A 20000-nucleotide genomic window follows, 5' to 3' on the forward strand; every position below is an offset into this window, starting at 1 on the left:
ACCCATAACTACACACACCGAGGGTTACTCCACTGTTACACACTAATCTGACCCATAACTACACACACCGAGGGTTACTCCACTGTTACACACTAATCTGACCCATAACTACACACACCGAGGGTTACTCCACTGTTACTCACTAATCTGACCCATTACTAAACACACAGAGGGTTACTCCACTGTTACTCACTAATCTCACCCATAACTACACACACACACACCGAGGGTTACTCCACTGTTACTCACTAATCTGACCCATAACTAAACACACAGAGGGTTACTCCACTGTTACTCACTAATCTGACCCATAACTACACACACACCGAGGGTTACTCCACTGTTACTCACTAATCTGACCCATAACTAAACACACCGAGGGTTACTCCACTGTTACTCACTAATCTGACCCATAACTACACACACACGAGGGTTACTCCACTGTTACTCACTAATCTGACCCATAACTACACACACACGAGGGTTACTCCACTGTTACTCACTAATCTGACCCATAACTACACACACCGAGGGTTACTCCACTGTTACACACTAATCTGACCCATAACTACACACACCGAGGGTTACTCCACTGTTACACACTAATCTGACCCATAACTACACACACCGAGGGTTACTCCACTGTTACTCACTAATCTGACCCATTACTACACACACACACCGAGGGTTACTCCACTGTTACTCACTGATCTGACCCATAACTACACACACACACCGAGGGTTACTCCACTGTTACTCACTAATCTCACCCATAACTACACACACACCGAGGGTTACTCCACTGTTCCTCACTAATCTGACCCATAACTAAACACACAGAGGGTTACTCCACTGTTACTCACTAATCTCACCCATAACTACACACACACCGAGGGTTACTCCACTGTTCCTCACTAATCTGACCCATAACTAAACACACAGAGGGTTACTCCACTGTTACTCACTAATCTCACCCATAACTACACACACACCGAGGGTTACTCCACTGTTCCTCACTAATCTGACCCATAACTAAACACACAGAGGGTTACTCCACTGTTACTCACTGATCTGACCCATAACTACACACACACGAGGGTTACTCCACTGTTACTCACTAATCTGACCCATAACTACACACACACGAGGGTTACTCCACTGTTACTCACTAATCTGACCCATAACTACACACACCGAGGGTTACTCCACTGTTACACACTAATCTGACCCATAACTACACACACCGAGGGTTACTCCACTGTTACACACTAATCTGACCCATAACTACACACACCGAGGGTTACTCCACTGTTACTCACTAATCTGACCCATTACTACACACACACACCGAGGGTTACTCCACTGTTACTCACTGATCTGACCCATAACTACACACACACACCGAGGGTTACTCCACTGTTACTCACTAATCTCACCCATAACTACACACACACCGAGGGTTACTCCACTGTTCCTCACTAATCTGACCCATAACTAAACACACAGAGGGTTACTCCACTGTTACTCACTAATCTCACCCATAACTACACACACACTGAGGGTTACTCCACTGTTCCTCACTAATCTGACCCATAACTAAACACACAGAGGGTTACTCCACTGTTACTCACTAATCTCACCCATAACTACACACACACCGAGGGTTACTCCACTGTTCCTCACTAATCTGACCCATAACTAAACACACAGAGGGTTACTCCACTGTTACTCACTGATCTGACCCATAACTACACACACACCGAGGGTTACTCCACTGTTACTCACTGATCTGACCCATAACTACACACACACACACCGAGGGTTACTCCACTGTTACTCACTCACTAATCTGACCCATAACTACACACACACCGAGGGTTACTCCACTGTTACTCACTCACTAATCTGACCCATAACTACACACACACCGAGGGTTACTCCACTGTTACTCACTAATCTGACCCATAACTACACACACACACCGAGGGTTACTCCACTGTTACTCACTGATCTGACCCATAACTACACACACACACACACACACACACACACACACAGAGGGTTACTCCACTGTTACTCACTAATCTGACCCATAACTACACACACACACCGAGGGTTACTCCACTGTTACTCACTGATCTGACCCATAACTACACACACACACACACACACACACACACAGAGGGTTACTCCACTGTTACTCACTCACTAATCTGACCCATAACTACACACACACCGAGGGTTACTCCACTGTTACTCACTAATCTGACCCATAACTACACACACACCGAGGGTTACTCCACTGTTACTCACTGATCTGACCCATAACTACACACACACACCGAGGGTTACTCCACTGTTACTCACTCACTGATCTGACCCATAACTACACACACACCGAGGGTTACTCCACTTTTACTCACTGATCTGACCCATAACTACACACACACCGAGGGTTACTCCACTGTTACTCACTCACTGATCTGACCCATAACTACACACACACCGAGGGTTACTCCACTGTTACTCACTAATCTGACCCATAACTACACACACACCGAGGGTTACTCCACTGTTACTCACTAATCTGACCCATAACTACACACACACCGAGGGTTACTCCACTGTTACTCACTAATCTGACCCATAACTACACACCAACACCGAGGGTTACTCCACTGTTACTCACTAATCTGACCCATAACTACACACCAACTCCGAGGGTTACTCCACTGTTACTCACTAATCTGACCCATAACTACAAACACACACCGAGGGTTACTCCACTGTTACTCACTAATCTGACCCATAACTACACACACACACCGAGGGTTACTCCACTGTTACTCACTAATCTGACCCATAACTACACACCAACACCGAGGGTTACTCCACTGTTACTCACTAATCTGACCCATAACTACACACACACCGATGGTTACTCCACTGTTACTCACTAATCTGACCCATAACTACACACCAACACCGAGGGTTACTCCACTGTTACTCACTAATCTGACCCATAACTACAAACACACACACTGAGGGTTACTCCACTGTTACTCACTGATCTGACCCATAACTACACACACACCGAGGGTTACTCCACTGTTACTCACTCACTAATCTGACCCATAACTACACACACACCGAGGGTTACTCCGAGCGGCGGCGGCAGAAACACCGAGCGGCGGCGGCAGAAACACAGAGCGGTGGCAGAAACACCGAGCGGCGGCGGCAGAAACACAGAGCGGTGGCAGAAACACCGAGCGGTGGCAGAAACACCGAGCGGCGGCGGCAGAAACACCGAGCGGCGGCGGCAGAAACGCCGAGCGGCGGCAGAAACACCGAGCGGCGGCAGAAACACCGAGCGGCAGAAACACAGAGCGGCGGCAGAAACACCGAGCGGCGGCGGCAGAAACACAGAGCGGCGGCAGAAACACGGAGCGGCGGCGGCAGAAACACGGAGCGGCGGCGGCAGAAACACAGAGCGGCGGCGGCAGAAACACAGAGCGGCGGCGGCAGAAACACAGAGCGGCGGCGGCAGAAACACGGAGCGGCGGCGGCAGAAACACGGAGCGGCGGCAGAAACACAGAGCGGCGGCGGCAGAAACACGGAGCGGCGGCGGCAGAAACACAGAGCGGCGGCGGCAGAAACACAGAGCGGCGGCGGCAGAAACACGGAGCGGCGGCGGCAGAAACACGGAGCGGCGGCGGCAGAAACACGGAGCGGCGGCGGCAGAAACACGGAGCGGCGGCGGCAGAAACACGGAGCGGCGGCAGAAACACAGAGCGGCGGCGGCAGAAACACCGAGCGGCGGCGGCAGAAACACCGAGCGGCGGCGGCAGAAACACCGAGCGGCGGCGGCAGAAACACCGAGCGGCGGCGGCAGAAACACCGAGCGGCGGCGGCAGAAACACAGAGCGGCGGCGGCAGAAACACAGAGCGGCGGCGGCAGAAACACAGAGCGGCGGCGGCAGAAACACAGAGCGGCGGCGGCAGAAACACGGAGCGGCGGCGGCAGAAACACGGAGCGGCGGCGGCAGAAACACGGAGCGGCGGCGGCAGAAACACGGAGCGGCGGCGGCAGAAACACGGAGCGGCGGCGGCAGAAACACGGAGCGGCGGCGGCAGAAACACGGAGCGGCGGCGGCAGAAACACAGAGCGGCGGCGGCAGAAACACAGAGCAGCGGCGGCAGAAACACAGAGCGGCGGCGGCAGAAACACAGAGCGGCGGCGGCAGAAGCACAGAGCGGCGGCGGCAGAAACACCGAGCGGCGGCGGCAGAAACACCGAGCGGCGGCGGCAGAAACACAGAGCGGCGGCGGCAGAAACACAGAGCGGCGGCGGCAGAAGCACAGAGCGGCGGCGGCAGAAACACCGAGCGGCGGCGGCAGAAACACCGAGCGGCGGCGGCAGAAACACAGAGCGGCGGCGGCAGAAACACAGAGCGGCGGCGGCAGAAGCACAGAGCGGCGGCGGCAGAAACACCGAGCGGCGGCGGCAGAAACACCGAGCGGCGGCGGCAGAAACACAGAGCGGCGGCGGCAGAAACACAGAGCGGCGGCGGCAGAAGCACAGAGCGGCGGTGGCAGAAACACAGAGCGGCGGTGGCAGCTTTGGTTTTCAGGATTAATGCTGCAAAAAACACAAAACGCATCTAAAACGGGAATAAGCTTTGAGATTGGCTGTACAAGTAGATATGACAAATCTGAGGTATATTTTCGTATCTGACTCCCGAGTATTTCAATTGTAATGTTGGTTAATGTTAAATAAAGCTTGCAATATGTCAGTGGGAAACTTGCAGCTCGTATATTATCCTCTCATGCAGTTACAGATGCAGAACCACTTCTACTTCCGGCAGCACTTGATCCAGTAATATTAACACTTTCTCTTCTATTCTATTCTAAAAAAGGAACACTATATCGAGTCTAACCTTTAGTTTAAACTGATAATCGTTTGTTTTACTCGTGTTTTCTCAGTTTCTCCTATTAACTCTTCTGCCACTCAGTCTGGCTGAGGGAGTGTGTTCCCGTGGGAAAGTGACGTCGATGCATAACCTCTATAGGTTGTCACATGACATGTCAGATGATTGACAGCTGTCACTCTGGTGCACATAACCCATAACTCTCTCTGCTCACAAACACTCTCTCAGTAATGCAGCATTCATACAGCAGCGCTCGAGATTAAACACGATCACGCAGGTTATTAATAAATCCCAGATTAACTCCCTTCCTCCCAGTGCATCTGATCACACATGCGCATTAATAACTCATGCACTCAACTCCATCTAACCCCATCTCTTTCATCTGATAAGAGGACGTGCAGAAACTTGATGAAAACACTTTTAAATATTATATTTATATAAAAGTTTTCTTTTAAAATTTGCATCACTCTTAAAATGCATGCGCTTAATTGAGACAGATAATTATTGTATCCATTTTTTTTATTGATATACGATCCAGCAGATTCTAATGAAATTATGTAATATGTAAAGAGCAGCATAAAGCACAGTGCAGTGAATCTCTCTCTCTCTCTCTCTCTCTCTCTCTCTCTCTCTCTCTCTCTCTCTCTCTCTCTCTCTCTCTCTCTCTCTCAGAAGTGCACACTATGCTGGACGCTCTGCTCCCGCCGAACACGTACTTCCGCTTGAACCCGTTCCTGAGCGAGGAGGTGTCTCTGGACGAGAGCCGGCACGAGAAGCTGTCTCAGATGCAGAGCGAGGCGCAGGAGTATCTGGAGAGGAACCAGGAGAAGCTGAGGCGAGCCGTGAGCGAGCTGACCCGAGAGAAGACACGCGTGCAGAGCCTGAGGGAACGACTGAAGCTCACAGCGCTCCTGTACGGGCTGTAGGACACACACCAGAGACACACACACACACACACCAGAGACACACCCACACACACACCAGAGACACACACCGCGCTCCTGTACGGGCTATAGGACACACACACACACACACACACACACCAGAGAGACACACCAGACACACACACACAGCGCTCCTGTACGGGCTATAGGACACACACACCAGACACACACACACATCGCTCCTGTACGGGCTATAGGACACACACACACACACACCAGAGACACACACCAGACACACACACACAGCGCTCCTGTACGGGCTATAGGACACACACACCAGACACACACACACATCGCTCCTGTACGGGCTATAGGACACACACACCAGACACATATAACTGATGGGAAGGGGAATCTGATGATGGGAAGGGGAATCTGATGATGGGAAGGAGAGTCTGATGATGGGAAGGGGAATCTGATGATGGGAAGGGGAATCTGATGATGGGAAGGGGAATCTGATGATGGGAAGGAGAGTCTGATGATGGGAAGGGGAATCTGATGATGGGAAGGAGAGTCTGATGATGGGAAGGAGAGTCTGATGATGGGAAGGGGAATCTGATGATGGGAAGGGGAATCTGATGATGGGAAGGGGAATCTGATGATGGGAAGGGGAATCTGATGATGGGAAGGGGAATCTGATGATGGGAAGGGGAATCTGATGATGGGAAGGGGAATCTGATGATGGGAAGGGGAATCTGATGATGGGAAGGGGAATCTGATGATGGGAAGGAGAGTCTGATGATGGGAAGGGGAATCTGATGATGGGAAGGGGAATCTGATGATGGGAAGGGGAATCTGATGATGGGAAGGAGAGTCTGATGATGGGAAGGAGAGTCTGATGATGGGAAGGGGAATCTGATGATGGGAAGGAGAGTCTGATGATGGGAAGGGGAATCTGATGATGGGAAGGGGAATCTGATGATGGGAAGGGGAATCTGATGATGGGAAGGAGAGTCTGATGATGGGAAGGGGAATCTGATGATGGGAAGGGGAATCTGATGATGGGAAGGAGAGTCTGATGATGGGAAGGGGAATCTGATGATGGGAAAGGGAATCTGATGATGGGAAGGGGAATCTGATGATGGGAAGGAGAGTCTGATGATGGGAAGGGGAATCTGATGATTTGACTGAAACACACTTCACATTCAAACTCAGACTGAGAATTTACATGCAAAATGCCAAAAAGAATGATATTGTGCAGTAGAAAATAAGAAAATAAGTCAAGTCAGCTTTATTTCTACAGCGCTTTATACAGTACAGATCGTCTCAAAGCAGCTTCATAGTGATACACTGGAGTAACAGAATCCATGATGAAAACGTCATCAAACATGAGACGAATCCAGCGGTAAAGCAGCTCTACAGAAGACAATATCATCATTCAGATCAGTTCAGTTCAATGTTGATTCAGTTCAGTGCAATATTGATTCAGTTCCGTTCAATGTTGATTCAGTTCAGTTCAATGTTGATTCAGTTCAATATTGATTCAGTTCCGTTCAATGTTGATTCAGTTCAATATTGATTCAGTTCCGTTCAATGTTTATTCAGTTCCGTTCAATGTTGATTCAGTTCAATGTTGATTCAGTTCAGTTCAATGATGATTCAGTTCAGTTCAATGTTGATTCAGTTCCGTTCAATGTTGATTCAGTTCAATGTTGATTCAGTTCAGTTCAATGATGATTCAGTTCAGTTCAATGTTGATTCAGTTCCGTTCAATGATGATTCAGTTCCGTTCAATGTTGATTCAGTTGAAGCTCATATCAGGCAGCTCATATCTATACAATACACACACACACGTGACTGATCTCGATCTCTGCGTGTGTGTGAAACACTACAGACTGACAATCAGAAGCTCTCGAAGAGTTTAAAGCTGACCTCTGACCTCTGTCATGACCTCTGACCTCTATCACTCTTTCGGCAGCATTATTGATCTCATCTCTGGATGTTTGTTCACTTTGATTCACTGTCGTTCTGATTCTCTCCACTGTTTTATCCACAGTATCGTTTGTTTCTTGAATATGTCGAGGCTTCTGTTTTTTTTCATTCAGTTATTTAAGCTGAACAAAACCAGTCTGTTCTGCTGCCTGATATTACAAACCGATATTTATTTAATTTTTTATGTTAAGTTATTATCATAGTCATAGATGCACTGGTTCGTAGCACAAATAGTTCTATGATTTACTGTACTGTCGTTCTTCTCACACATTCACGATAAGAGCGTCTGAAGCTCATATACACTCGCTGTGACTCACAGTTGTTGAGTTGCTCCAGAAACTCACAGAATGTGTGTTTATGAGGGATTGAAGACTGATGAAGCGGCTGTGATTTACTGTTGATCCTGATATCTCAGTGTAATAAACCATGATCTTTCATCATTCTCATGTGTTTATTTGTATGTGTCTGTGTGACAGTGTGTGTGTGTGTGTGTGTGTGTGTGTGTGTGTGAGGGACGTCAGTCTGATGGTCCTGTTGAACACACTCTTCATTGACTGTCAACGTGAGTGAGAAGGGTTTTTGTCATTTTTCCTAGTTTTTTTTTTTGTCTTAATTTGTATAAATTGAAAAAAAAGGTTGTTTACTTTAGTACCATATGAAAATGAGAAATGTAGCAACAGCTTGAAAGAGGTTTTTTATATAGTTTAGTTTTCTTCAGGAAATATAATGTAGTTTATATGTAATGCAGAATGAATGTCAAAAATTCTGCATCAATGCAAAAACATTCAGAGTGATAATCAGATAACACACACACTCATACACACTTAAACACACACACACACACTGATGTGATTGCTGGTGGTCAGTGAAACTGATTGTTCTTCATAAAACATTAAGATAAATCGTCGTCAGAATATCAATCACTCAGGATATGACGCATATATCACATGCTCACAGACTCGATCGATATTGTGAATTATTGTAATTTGCTGTATTGATGTGAAATGCGACTGATGATGAAGGATGTGGAGGAGAATGTTCCACATTATCTGATGAACTTGTAATCTAAATCTAGTCACTGGATTAACCAATCAGCTTCCAGCACCACAAACGTCCATTAGCTGATAGATTTATTTGTGTGTGTGTGTGTGTGTGTGTGTGTGTGTGTGTGTGTGTATGGGCTGTTCTGTGACCCACTCCACATACACTCAGAACAGTAAAAAAATAAAAAAGATGTTCTTCAATGAAATCACATGAAAATCACATTTGCAGTAGCATTTCTGTCAGATGAGGAGAATGACTGCAGGCAGCGGCCAATTACAGTACACTCCGGATATCGACAGCCATCCCATGATCCCTTGCGGTTTATAATGATTGGGACCCCAAGAGCGTGTTGGAGATCATGCTAGAAAAACGCTGATGGAAAAACTGGACGATTTAATGGATCTTGCTCTAATGTCTCGTGCTGGCCTGTTTTCTCTCTCTCTGGTTTCTTGAGTTTTATCTGGATTTGTATCAGTCTATGGCCGACAGAAAGCAGATGTTGAGCCGTTAGACCAAGAGATAATGTTGTGATGATCTTCATCTACACCTGCTGTCGGCTGATTCTCCGCTTCCTGTCGGGGTTGTATTCGCTATAACAACCACCTCGCTTTACATGATCCCTTACATATTTCACAGCGATGCCAAAGAGCCATTTTGGTTCCCCAAAGAACTTTTCAGTGATCAGTTCTTAGAAGAACTATTTTTGTGATTCAGGTCTTCCCTCTCAGCAGGTCCTTCAGGGTGTCTTGGAGGGGTGAGGTGTCTAAGACCAACATCTAGCTACTGGAGTGCCTCAGGGCTCAGTGCTGGGACCGCTTCTGTTCTCCATCTACATGTCATCACTGGGATCTGTCACATGGTTTATCCCATCACTGCTGCTACACTGAAAACACACAACTCTACCTCTCATTCCAGCCGGATGATCCGACGGGAGCTGCTTGCATCTCAACCTGCTGACAGACATTTACTGCTGGATGAAGGACCACCACCTTCAGCAGTCTCCGGTCCTCTGGCCAGAACCTGCTTACAGTCCCTAAGACTCGTTTTGAGACCCGAGGGGATCTGTCTTTTCAGTCTGTTGCTCCCAGACTGTGGAACGCCCTGCCCTTGTCCATGCGTCTGGCAGACTCTGTTGTCTCTTTTAAAAAGGATCTGAAAACATGTTTGTTTATGAAGGCTTTTGGTTGATGGGTTTTCACTAGTGTCACTTTAATTTTACATTGTATATTCTATATTGTTTGTTTTATCTATTCTATTGTACAGCACTTTGTGATTTTATCTGTGAAAAGTGCTTTATAAATAAATTTTACTTACTTACTTACCTACTTCAACTAAACCCTGTGAAGACAAAACGGCTCGTGTTCTCTACCAGCCCAACACTTCATCACAACGTCTCCATTCAGCTGTAGATTCATCATCCATAACTCCATCCAGGACAGCCAGAAACCTTGGAGTTGTGATTGATGATCAGTTGAACATCTACTATTCTACTCCATCTATTTAATAAAAACGCACCTTGCTGTGCTGTGCTGGACTAACCGCACTGGTCACCGCACTTACATATTGTTGCTCTACTCTTGGTTTGATTGCTTCTATTGCTCTCCTCTTTTGCATAAAAGCATCTGCTAAATGATAATGTGAATGTAAACATCTTAATAATCTAAAGAACCGTATTCCACTATACAGAGCCTTTTGTGCAGTGGACAGATTCTTCATGGAGCCACTGATGCCTATAAAGGACCTTTATGTGTGTGTAAATTCTGTTTGTTTATGCAGACTCGTGCGCTCAACTGTATATTCTGCTTCTTTTCATCAGTCGTGTGGTTCGTTCATCTGTCGCAGAAGAGACTCGGCTCAGTGAACGCGTGAACAGCAGACCTTCATCTGTATCTGATGGAGTGTTCACGGCTCTGTTCTCAAACGGGACGCCTGGGTGATTTTAAATTGAATTCTGGGAAATCTCCAGTCATGTTTTGCTTCGTCCCACCGCGCATCCAGTGAGAAACCTCAAAACAAGCTCGTCAGCTCTGGCTGGTGGAGCACGGCGCGTACCCGAGACGAGAGAGCTCTGCGCGCGACCGAGATCCGCGGGCATTACTGGAGAAGAGCGCGCGCGCGGAGAGTCCAGTCAGTCGCAGCGCAGGACAGAGACAGTCACAGTACCGCAGACCGGACCAGATCCAGGACCAGAACCAGGACTAAGACCAGGACCAGGACCGAGCGGGGTTTATTAGGTCAGTAGCTGATGTTTCTTATCATATATTTCGGTTTGATCGCGTGATTCATGAGTTTTGCGTGGAGAAACGCGCTGCTGTCAAACGCTATAAACGGGTTATAATCGCTCAATTCTCGTTTTTCACATGATTGTGAGGTAAATTCTGTGAGATATGTTATTTTATGAGGTAATATCCTCTCTTGTACTGCAGATGTGACGGTTTCAGGCGATACTGCTCTCTTATTCGGTCTCATTTGTTCATGTATTAAGTGTCAGACAGAGACAAGTCTGTAATTAAATACAATGTATGTAATACTCTATTATGTTGTGTTGTTTAGTGTTGTGTTGTGTGATGATGATGTTGTAGTAGTTGTGATGTTGTGTTCAGGTGACGCGAGCAGGTGCGGCGCGGGAGCGCGCGCGGTTTGAATCAGATTATATTCGATTATTTGCATTTAATGACAGACTTTATTTTCCAGATTAATTTGAAAGCCGAAGGTGTTATTGTTACATTAGGGCCCGGGTCCAGGATTAGAGCGGGTTTCATAAGCTTAAAACTAAAACGTTCCCTCAAGTAATTTAGCAAATTTATCAGAATAGAAGAAAACTATTCATTAAAAAGCTACTCATCAAATTTTATGAGATAATCAATATATAATCTCTCAAATTGTATGAGTAGCTTTTTCATATGAATAGTTTTCTTTTATTCTGATCAGTAAAGCAAGGTTTAGGGAAAAGCTACCTCATGTTTTGTTCTGTTATCTCTATCCCTGTAAAGCTGCTTTAAAACAATGTATTTTTTCAAAAGTGTTTTCAAAAGCGCTATAAAGGTGACTTGATATGTGTGTGTATAATACACACACACTCACACACACACACACAGGCATATAATCTTTTTAACAAGGCCATTTCCAAATGGGGTCATGTTTAGCTAACTTTTGGGATGTAACCCCCCCCCCCACACACACACACACACACACACACACACACACACACACCCCCCCCCCCCCCCCCCCACACACACACACACACACACACACACACCCACACCCACACACACACACCCAGCATTCCATTACTGGGTCACATCTCCCAATTAATACAATGCTAACGAGTGTGCCGGGTCATTGTCTGCAGCGTCGGAGCTTTTCAATAGCAGCTCAACCGTCACGGCGAGAGACTCTCTCTGTGTGTGTGTGTGTGGGACAGTGTGTGTGTGTGTGTGTGTGTGTGTGTGTGTGTGTGGGACAGTGTGTGTGTGTGTGTGTGTGGGACAGTGTTTGGGACAGTGTGTGTGTGTGTGTGTGTGTGTGTGTGTGTGTGTGTGTGTGTGTGTGTGTGTGTGTGTGTGTGTGTGTGTGTGTGGGACAGTGTTTGGGACAGTGTGTGTGTGTGTGTGTGTGTGTGTGTGTGTGTGTGTGTGTGTGGGACAGTGTGTGTTTGGGAAAGTGTGTGTTTGGGAAAGTGTGTGTTTGGGAAAGTGTGTGTTTGGGAAAGTGTGTGTTTGGGACAGTGTTTGTTTGGCAAAGTGTGTGTTTGGGAAAGTGTGTGTTTGGGACAGTGTGTGAGTGTTTGGGAAAGTGTGTGTTTGGGAAAGTGTGTGTTTGGGACAGTGTGTGTTTGGGACAGTGTGTGTTTGGGAAAGTGTGTGTTTGGGAAAGTGTGTGTTTGGGACAGTGTGTGTTTGGCAAAGTGTGTGTTTGGGACAGTGTGTGTTTGGGAAAGTGTGTGTTTGGGAAAGTGTGTGTTTGGGACAGTGTGTGTTTGGGAAAGTGTGTGTTTGGGACAGTGTGTGTTTGGGACAGTGTGTGTTTGGGACAGTGTGTGTTTGGGACAGTGTGTGTTTGGGACAGTGTGTGTTTGGGACAGTGTGTGTTTGGGACAGTGTGTGTTTGGCAAAGTGTGTGTTTGGGAAAGTGTGTGTTTGGAAAAGTGTGTGTTTGGGAAAGTGTGTGTTTGGGAAAGTGTGTGTTTGGGAAAGTGTGTGTTTGGGACAGTGTGTGTTTGGCAAAGTGTGTGTTTGGGAAAGTGTGTGTTTGGGACAGTGTGTGTTTGGGAAAGTGTGTGTTTGGGAAAGTGTGTGTTTGGGACAGTGTGTGTTTGGGAAAGTGTGTGTTTGGGACAGTGTGTGTTTGGGACAGTGTGTGTTTGGGACAGTGTGTGTTTGGGACAGTGTGTGTTTGGGACAGTGTGTGTTTAGTAAAGTGTGTGTTTGGGAAAGTGTGTGTTTGGGACAGTGTGTGTTTGGGACAGTGTGTGTTTGGGAAAGTGTGTGTTTGGGACAGTGTGTGTTTGGGACAGTGTGTGTTTGGGAAAGTGTGTGTTTGGGACAGTGTGTGTTTGGGACAGTGTGTGTTTGGGACAGTGTGTGTTTGGGAAAGTGTGTGTTTGGGACAGTGTGTGTTTGGGACAGTGTGTGTTTGGGACAGTGTGTGTTTAGTAAAGTGTGTGTTTAGTAAAGTGTGTGTTTGGGACAGTGTGTGTTTGGGACAGTGTGTGTTTGGGACAGTGTGTGTTTGGGACAGTGTGTGTTTGGGACAGTGTGTGTTTGGGACAGTGTGTGTTTGCGAAAGTGTGTGTTTGGGAAAGTGTGTGTTTGGGACAGTGTGTGTTTGGGACAGTGTGTGTTTGGGAAAAGTGTGTGTTTGGGACAGTGTGTGTTTGGGACAGTGTGTGTTTGGGACAGTGTGTGTTTGGGACAGTGTGTGTTTGGGAAAGTGTGTGTTTGGGACAGTGTGTGTTTGGGACAGTGTGTGTTTGGGACAGTGTGTGTTTGGGAAAGTGTGTGTTTGGGAAAGTGTGTGTTTGGGAAAGTGTGTGTTTGGGACAGTGTGTGTTTGCGAAAGTGTGTGTTTGGGAAAGTGTGTGTTTGGGACAGTGTGTGTTTGGGACAGTGTGTGTTTGGGACAGTGTGTGTTTGGGACAGTGTGTGTTTGGGACAGTGTGTGTTTGGGACAGTGTGTGTTTGGGACAGTGTGTGTTTGGGACAGTGTGTGTTTGGGACAGTGTGTGTTTGGGACAGTGTGTGTTTGGGAAAGTGTGTGTTTGGGACAGTGTGTGTTTGGGACAGTGTGTGTTTGGGACAGTGTGTGTTTGGGACAGTGTGTGTTTGGGACAGTGTGTGTTTGGGACAGTGTGTGTTTGGGACAGTGTGTGTTTGGGACAGTGTGTGTTTGGGACAGTGTGTGTTTGGGACAGTGTGTGACTGGAGTGTTGGCAGAGTCGATGTGTTTCATTATGAGCTCATTTCAGATTCCCAGCGATCCATAACTGGCAGATGGGCCGCATTAGACGAGGCACAGACACGTGTGTGTGTGTGTGTGTGTGTGTGTGTGTGTGTGTGTGTGTGTGTGTGTGTGTGTGTGTGTGTGTGTGTGTGTGTAAGACGGACGGCAGCGTATGATGCTCATGGGAAAGAAGCGTGTCGTGGGACGTGAATGCCACCGTGGGCTGCTGAGGCATGCTGGGTATTCTGCATGAAGATGACAATAACACACACACACACACACACACACACACAGTCGTGACGTCATTCCTCTGAGGAATCATGTGTCATATTAATATAATCCTCATCTCTGAGAGTCAGGAGCTGATCTTCGTCTGCTCTACTTTCCTCATCCAGAAACACTTTCATGTAGACTTCTTCCTCTCCGGTTAGAGGCTAAAAATACCAGCACAGATTTGAGATGATATGGAACTGAGCTGTCAGTGTAGAGCTGAGCAAACACACACACACACACACACACACACACACACACACACACACACACAGATACTCAGATATTATATAATAATGACGGCATTCACCAGAGCTCAAACTCGTCTCATCTGATCCCTACTGTAAATAAGATCATTTAAAGATCGTGTGTGTGTGTGTGTGTGTGTGTTCATATTCTCCAGATGATCCTGATTAATACTTGATGATGTTCACTTCATTATTCCTGTTTTACATCATTTCTGCTTCAAAGTGTCTGGTTCTGATTTGCATGTCATTATAATATCTCGTCTGGGCATCTTCTATAGTCGGGTAGGCACATTAATATTTAAGAATGAGTTTTAGTTGCTATGAGAGCATTTCGGTCCTCCTGATTGGTCGGTGTCTGATAGAGCAGGTGATGTATTTCCTGTTTATGTAATGAGGATAGTCTACAGGTCAGTGTTGGCATTATAGTGTATATCACACACACATACATCATGAATAATCAATAAATGGTCATAGCGATGCGCCGATATGAAAAATTTGTCCCATACCGATAATTCTTTATATTTGAAAGCCAATAACCGATATATTGGCCGATAAATCTAAATCCACATTTTTATATAATTTTTAGAGCCTGGTTACAAGAGCAGAAGTCTCAGCATTAAAAGCCACGTCTCAAGCACACAATTATAATAATGTTCTCATAATAATGTTCTCATAATAATGTTCTCATAATAATGTTCTCATAATAATGTTATGTGGCCCACATGACAGACTCGTGATGCTCATGTTGCATTACTGCATTTTGCTTTTTTGAAGTGATTCCAGTCATATTTCAAGCAATTCAAAAGCATCATGTTGAGCAGAGCATCTGAAGGAGATAATACTGTATTCATCATCGGGTTTAATATATAATATATTATTATTAATATATATATAATATTTAATATATTCGGACAAATGTTCTTATCGGCCGAATGACATGCGATAATGGGGTGTGTGTGTGTGTGTGTGTGTGTGTGTGTGTGTGTGTGTGTGTGTGTGTGTGTGAGGTCGTTGTTCTCGTCTTTATCTTCGGTAAGAGAGTGTGAGGCTCCTTAAGTTCAGCCAGAAACGGAGCTCTGGAATGTTCTGTTCAGGGCTTCCCATCATGCACCACTGCACTCTGCGTGACCTCTGCGTGACCTCTGTGACAGATGATTTAGGAGAAATGACCAGCGTAGAGATGATGCCGTCAGAGAATGTCTAATAAGGGGAGAAGGTTCACTCTCGCTACACTTCCGGCTTCTGACTGGTTGCAGTTCCACTCTGATTCCACATGAGGGCGCTCACAGGACGAGTGCAGAATGAATGGAGGTCTATGGAGCTATACCCCTCAAAATCCACTTTTCTCAAGATATAATTTTTTGTCTAGTAATTTGAATGTTGTATTCGAAAGGAGATGCAAAGAAATTGCACATTGCTGGGTGTTAGATTTTTTTAGAGTCACTTATTTGCTTTAAAAAGTCTTTCAAAATGTCAATGACGTCATACACATCGTACGACCAGAGATACTGCTTTACGGCAATCCTTCAGTCACTGTGGTGCTTTCAGCTCTGCACTTTATTTTCTCTCGAGGCGTCGCCAGCACAGCGGACACAGGTAAACACACAACACAGCTGACACAGGTAAACACACAACACAGCTGACACAGGTAAACACACAACACAGCTGACACAGGTAAACACACAACACAGCTGACACAGGTAAACACACAACACAGCTGACACAGGTAAACACACAACACAGCCGACACAGGTAAACACACAACACAGCTGACACAGGTAAACACACAACACAGCTGACACAGGTAAACACACAACACAGCCGACACAGGTAAACACACAACACAGCTGACACAGGTAAACACACAACACAGCTGACACAGGTAAACACACAACACAGCTGACACAGGTAAACACACAGCACAGCTGACACAGGTAAACACACAACACAGCCGACACAGGTAAACACACAGCACAGCTGACACAGGTAAACACACAACACAGCGGACACAGGTAAACACACAGCACAGCTGACACAGGTAAACACACAACACAGCTGACACAGGTAAACACACAACACAGCTGACACAGGTAAACACACAACACAGCTGACACAGGTAAACACACAACACAGCTGACACAGGTAAACACACAGCACAGCTGACACAGGTAAACACACAACACAGCCGACACAGGTAAACACACAGCACAGCTGACACAGGTAAACACACAACACAGCCGACACAGGTAAACACACAGCACAGCTGACACATGTAAACACACAACACAGCTGACACAGGTAAACACACAACACAGCTGACACAGGTAAACACACAACACAGCTGACACAGGTAAACACACAGCACAGCTGACACAGGTAAACACACAGCACAGCCGACACAGGTAAACACACAGCACAGCTGACACAGGTAAACACACAACACAGCTGACACAGGTAAACACACAACACAGCTGACACAGGTAAACACACAACACAGCTGACACAGGTAAACACACAACACAGCTGACACAGGTAAACACACAACACAGCTGACACAGGTAAACACACAACACAGCTGACACAGGTAAACACACAACACAGCTGACACAGGTAAACACACAACACAGCCGACACAGGTAAACACACAGCACAGCTGACACAGGTAAACACACAGCACAGCCGACACAGGTAAACACACAACACAGCCGACACAGGTAAACACACAGCACAGCTGACACAGGTAAACACACAACACAGCTGACACAGGTAAACACACAACACAGCTGACACAGGTAAACACACAACACAGCCGACACAGGTAAACACACAGCACAGCTGACACAGGTAAACACACAGCACAGCCGACACAGGTAAACACACGACACAGCGGACACAGGTAAACACACGACACAGCTGACACAGGTAAACACACAGCACAGCTGACACAGGTAAACACACAGCACAGCCGACACAGGTAAACACACGACACAGCGGACACAGGTAAACACACGACACAGCGGACACAGGTAAACACACAGCACAGCCGACACAGGTAAACACACAACACAGCTGACACAGGTAAACACACAACACAGCTGACACAGGTAAACACACAGCACAGCTGACACAGGTAAACACACAACACAGCTGACACAGGTAAACACACAGCACAGCTGACACAGGTAAACACACAGCACAGCTGACACAGGTAAACACACAGCACAGCTGACACAGGTAAACACACAGCACAGCTGACACAGGTAAACACACAACACAGCTGACACAGGTAAACACACAGCACAGCTGACACAGGTAAACACACAACACAGCTGACACAGGTAAACACACAACACAGCTGACACAGGTAAACACACAGCACAGCTGACACAGGTAAACACACAACACAGCCGACACAGGTAAACACACAGCACAGCTGACACAGGTAAACACACAGCACAGCCGACACAGGTAAACACACGACACAGCGGACACAGGTAAACACACGACACAGCGGACACAGGTAAACACACAGCACAGCCGACACAGGTAAACACACAACACAGCTGACACAGGTAAACACACAACACAGCTGACACAGGTAAACACACAGCACAGCTGACACAGGTAAACACACAACACAGCTGACACAGGTAAACACACAACACAGCTGACACAGGTAAACACACAACACAGCTGACACAGGTAAACACACAGCACAGCTGACACAGGTAAACACACAGCACAGCTGACACAGGTAAACACACAGCACAGCCGACACAGGTAAACACAACACAGCTGACACAGGTAAACACACGGGCTAGAAGAGTTTCTGCTAGAATACATTCTGTTCCCGCTTCGGATGCCATGATGCCATCAAGCGGTATCTCTGGTCGTAACCAGTCCTTCACTGACCAATCAGCGTTCATTAGCAGAATGCTAGCGTGTTATGGGCAACAACAACTCAACCTGTAAGAAATCGAAAGGACATAAGTACTCTTTCATTCAATTTTCGACCTATAACCCATGTTGAACTTGACAAACCTACAATCAAATCTGAGATTTCTCAACGGCAATCGGGTGAAGGAGACACATTTAGCCGTCTAGCCCCATAGACTCCCATTCATTTTGCACTCGGGGGTGATCGCCCCCAGTGGAACTCTGGTGGAACTACAACCAAAATTCGGTACAATAGGACTTAATAGGGAGTGAACAGGCTCTCCGTAGACGGGCTCTGATGCCGTTCTGATGATGACGTCTGTCCATCACCTCAGAAACTCGTCCCGCTACAAAAATGAGTACGGGAATGCCCTAAACCCTCATGCCACTCACTCACTCACTCACTCACTCACTCACTCACTCACTCACTCACTCTCACTCACTCACTCACTCACTCACTCACTCACTCACTCTCACTCACTCACTCACTCACTCACTCACTCACTCTCACTCACTCACTCTCACTCACTCACTCACTCACTCACTCACTCACACTCACTCACTCACTCACTCACTCTCACTCACTCACTCTCACTCACTCACTCACTCACTCACTCACTCACTCTCACTCACTCACTCACTCACTCACTCACTCACTCACTCACTCACTCTCACTCACTCTCACTCACTCACTCACTCACTCTCACTCACTCACTCACTCACTCACTCACTCTCACTCACTCACTCACTCACTCACTCACTCACTCACTCTCACTCACTCACTCACTCACTCTCACTCACTCACTCTCACTCACTCACTCACTCACTCACTCTCACTCACTCACTCACTCACTCACTCACTCACTCTCACTCACTCACTCACTCACTCTCACTCACTCACTCTCACTCACTCACTCACTCACTCACTCACTCTCACTCACTCACTCACTCACTCACTCACACTCACTCACTCACTCACTCTCACTCACTCTCACTCACTCACTCACTCACTCACTCACTCACTCACTCACTCACTCACTCACTCACTCTCACTCACTCACTCTCACTCACTCACTCACTCACTCACTCTCACTCACTCACTCACTCACTCACTCACTCACTCACTCTCACTCACTCACTCACTCACTCACTCACTCACTCACTCACTCTCACTCACTCACTCACTCACTCACTCACTCTCACTCACTCACTCACTCACTCTCACTCACTCACTCTCACTCACTCACTCACTCAC

At 46.8% G+C, this 20000-nt stretch overlaps 2 protein-coding genes across 14 annotated transcripts in view; both read left to right on the plus strand.

Annotated features, from left to right (window-relative positions):
- Positions 1-6336, plus strand: part of LOC306994223 (calcium-independent phospholipase A2-gamma) — a 22089-nt gene extending 15753 nt beyond the window's left edge. The window contains exons 10-11 of the mRNA XM_079604699.1: positions 5602-5830; positions 5921-6336. Coding sequence (XP_079460825.1) covers positions 5602-5830; positions 5921-5945 — 254 coding nt within the window. The 3' untranslated portion in view covers positions 5946-6336. The remainder of the gene's footprint in view (positions 1-5601; positions 5831-5920) is intronic.
- A 4549-nt stretch (positions 6337-10885) lies between these two features.
- The window catches only part of nrcamb (neuronal cell adhesion molecule b), a 92924-nt gene continuing 83809 nt past the window's right edge, over positions 10886-20000 (plus strand). For 6 of the 13 annotated variants that reach the window (XM_079604522.1, XM_079604514.1, XM_079604523.1 and 3 more), the window contains exon 1: positions 10939-11083. The gene's annotated coding sequence lies outside the window, so the exon portion shown is untranslated. Of the gene's footprint in view, positions 11084-20000 lie in introns of all 13 variants that reach the window. The other 7 variants (XM_079604511.1, XM_079604527.1, XM_079604524.1 and 4 more) reach the window with 3 other exon arrangements.

Source organism: Phoxinus phoxinus (assembly GCF_949152265.1).
Source record: "Phoxinus phoxinus genome assembly, chromosome: 25".
Lineage (NCBI taxonomy): Eukaryota > Metazoa > Chordata > Actinopteri > Cypriniformes > Leuciscidae > Phoxinus > Phoxinus phoxinus.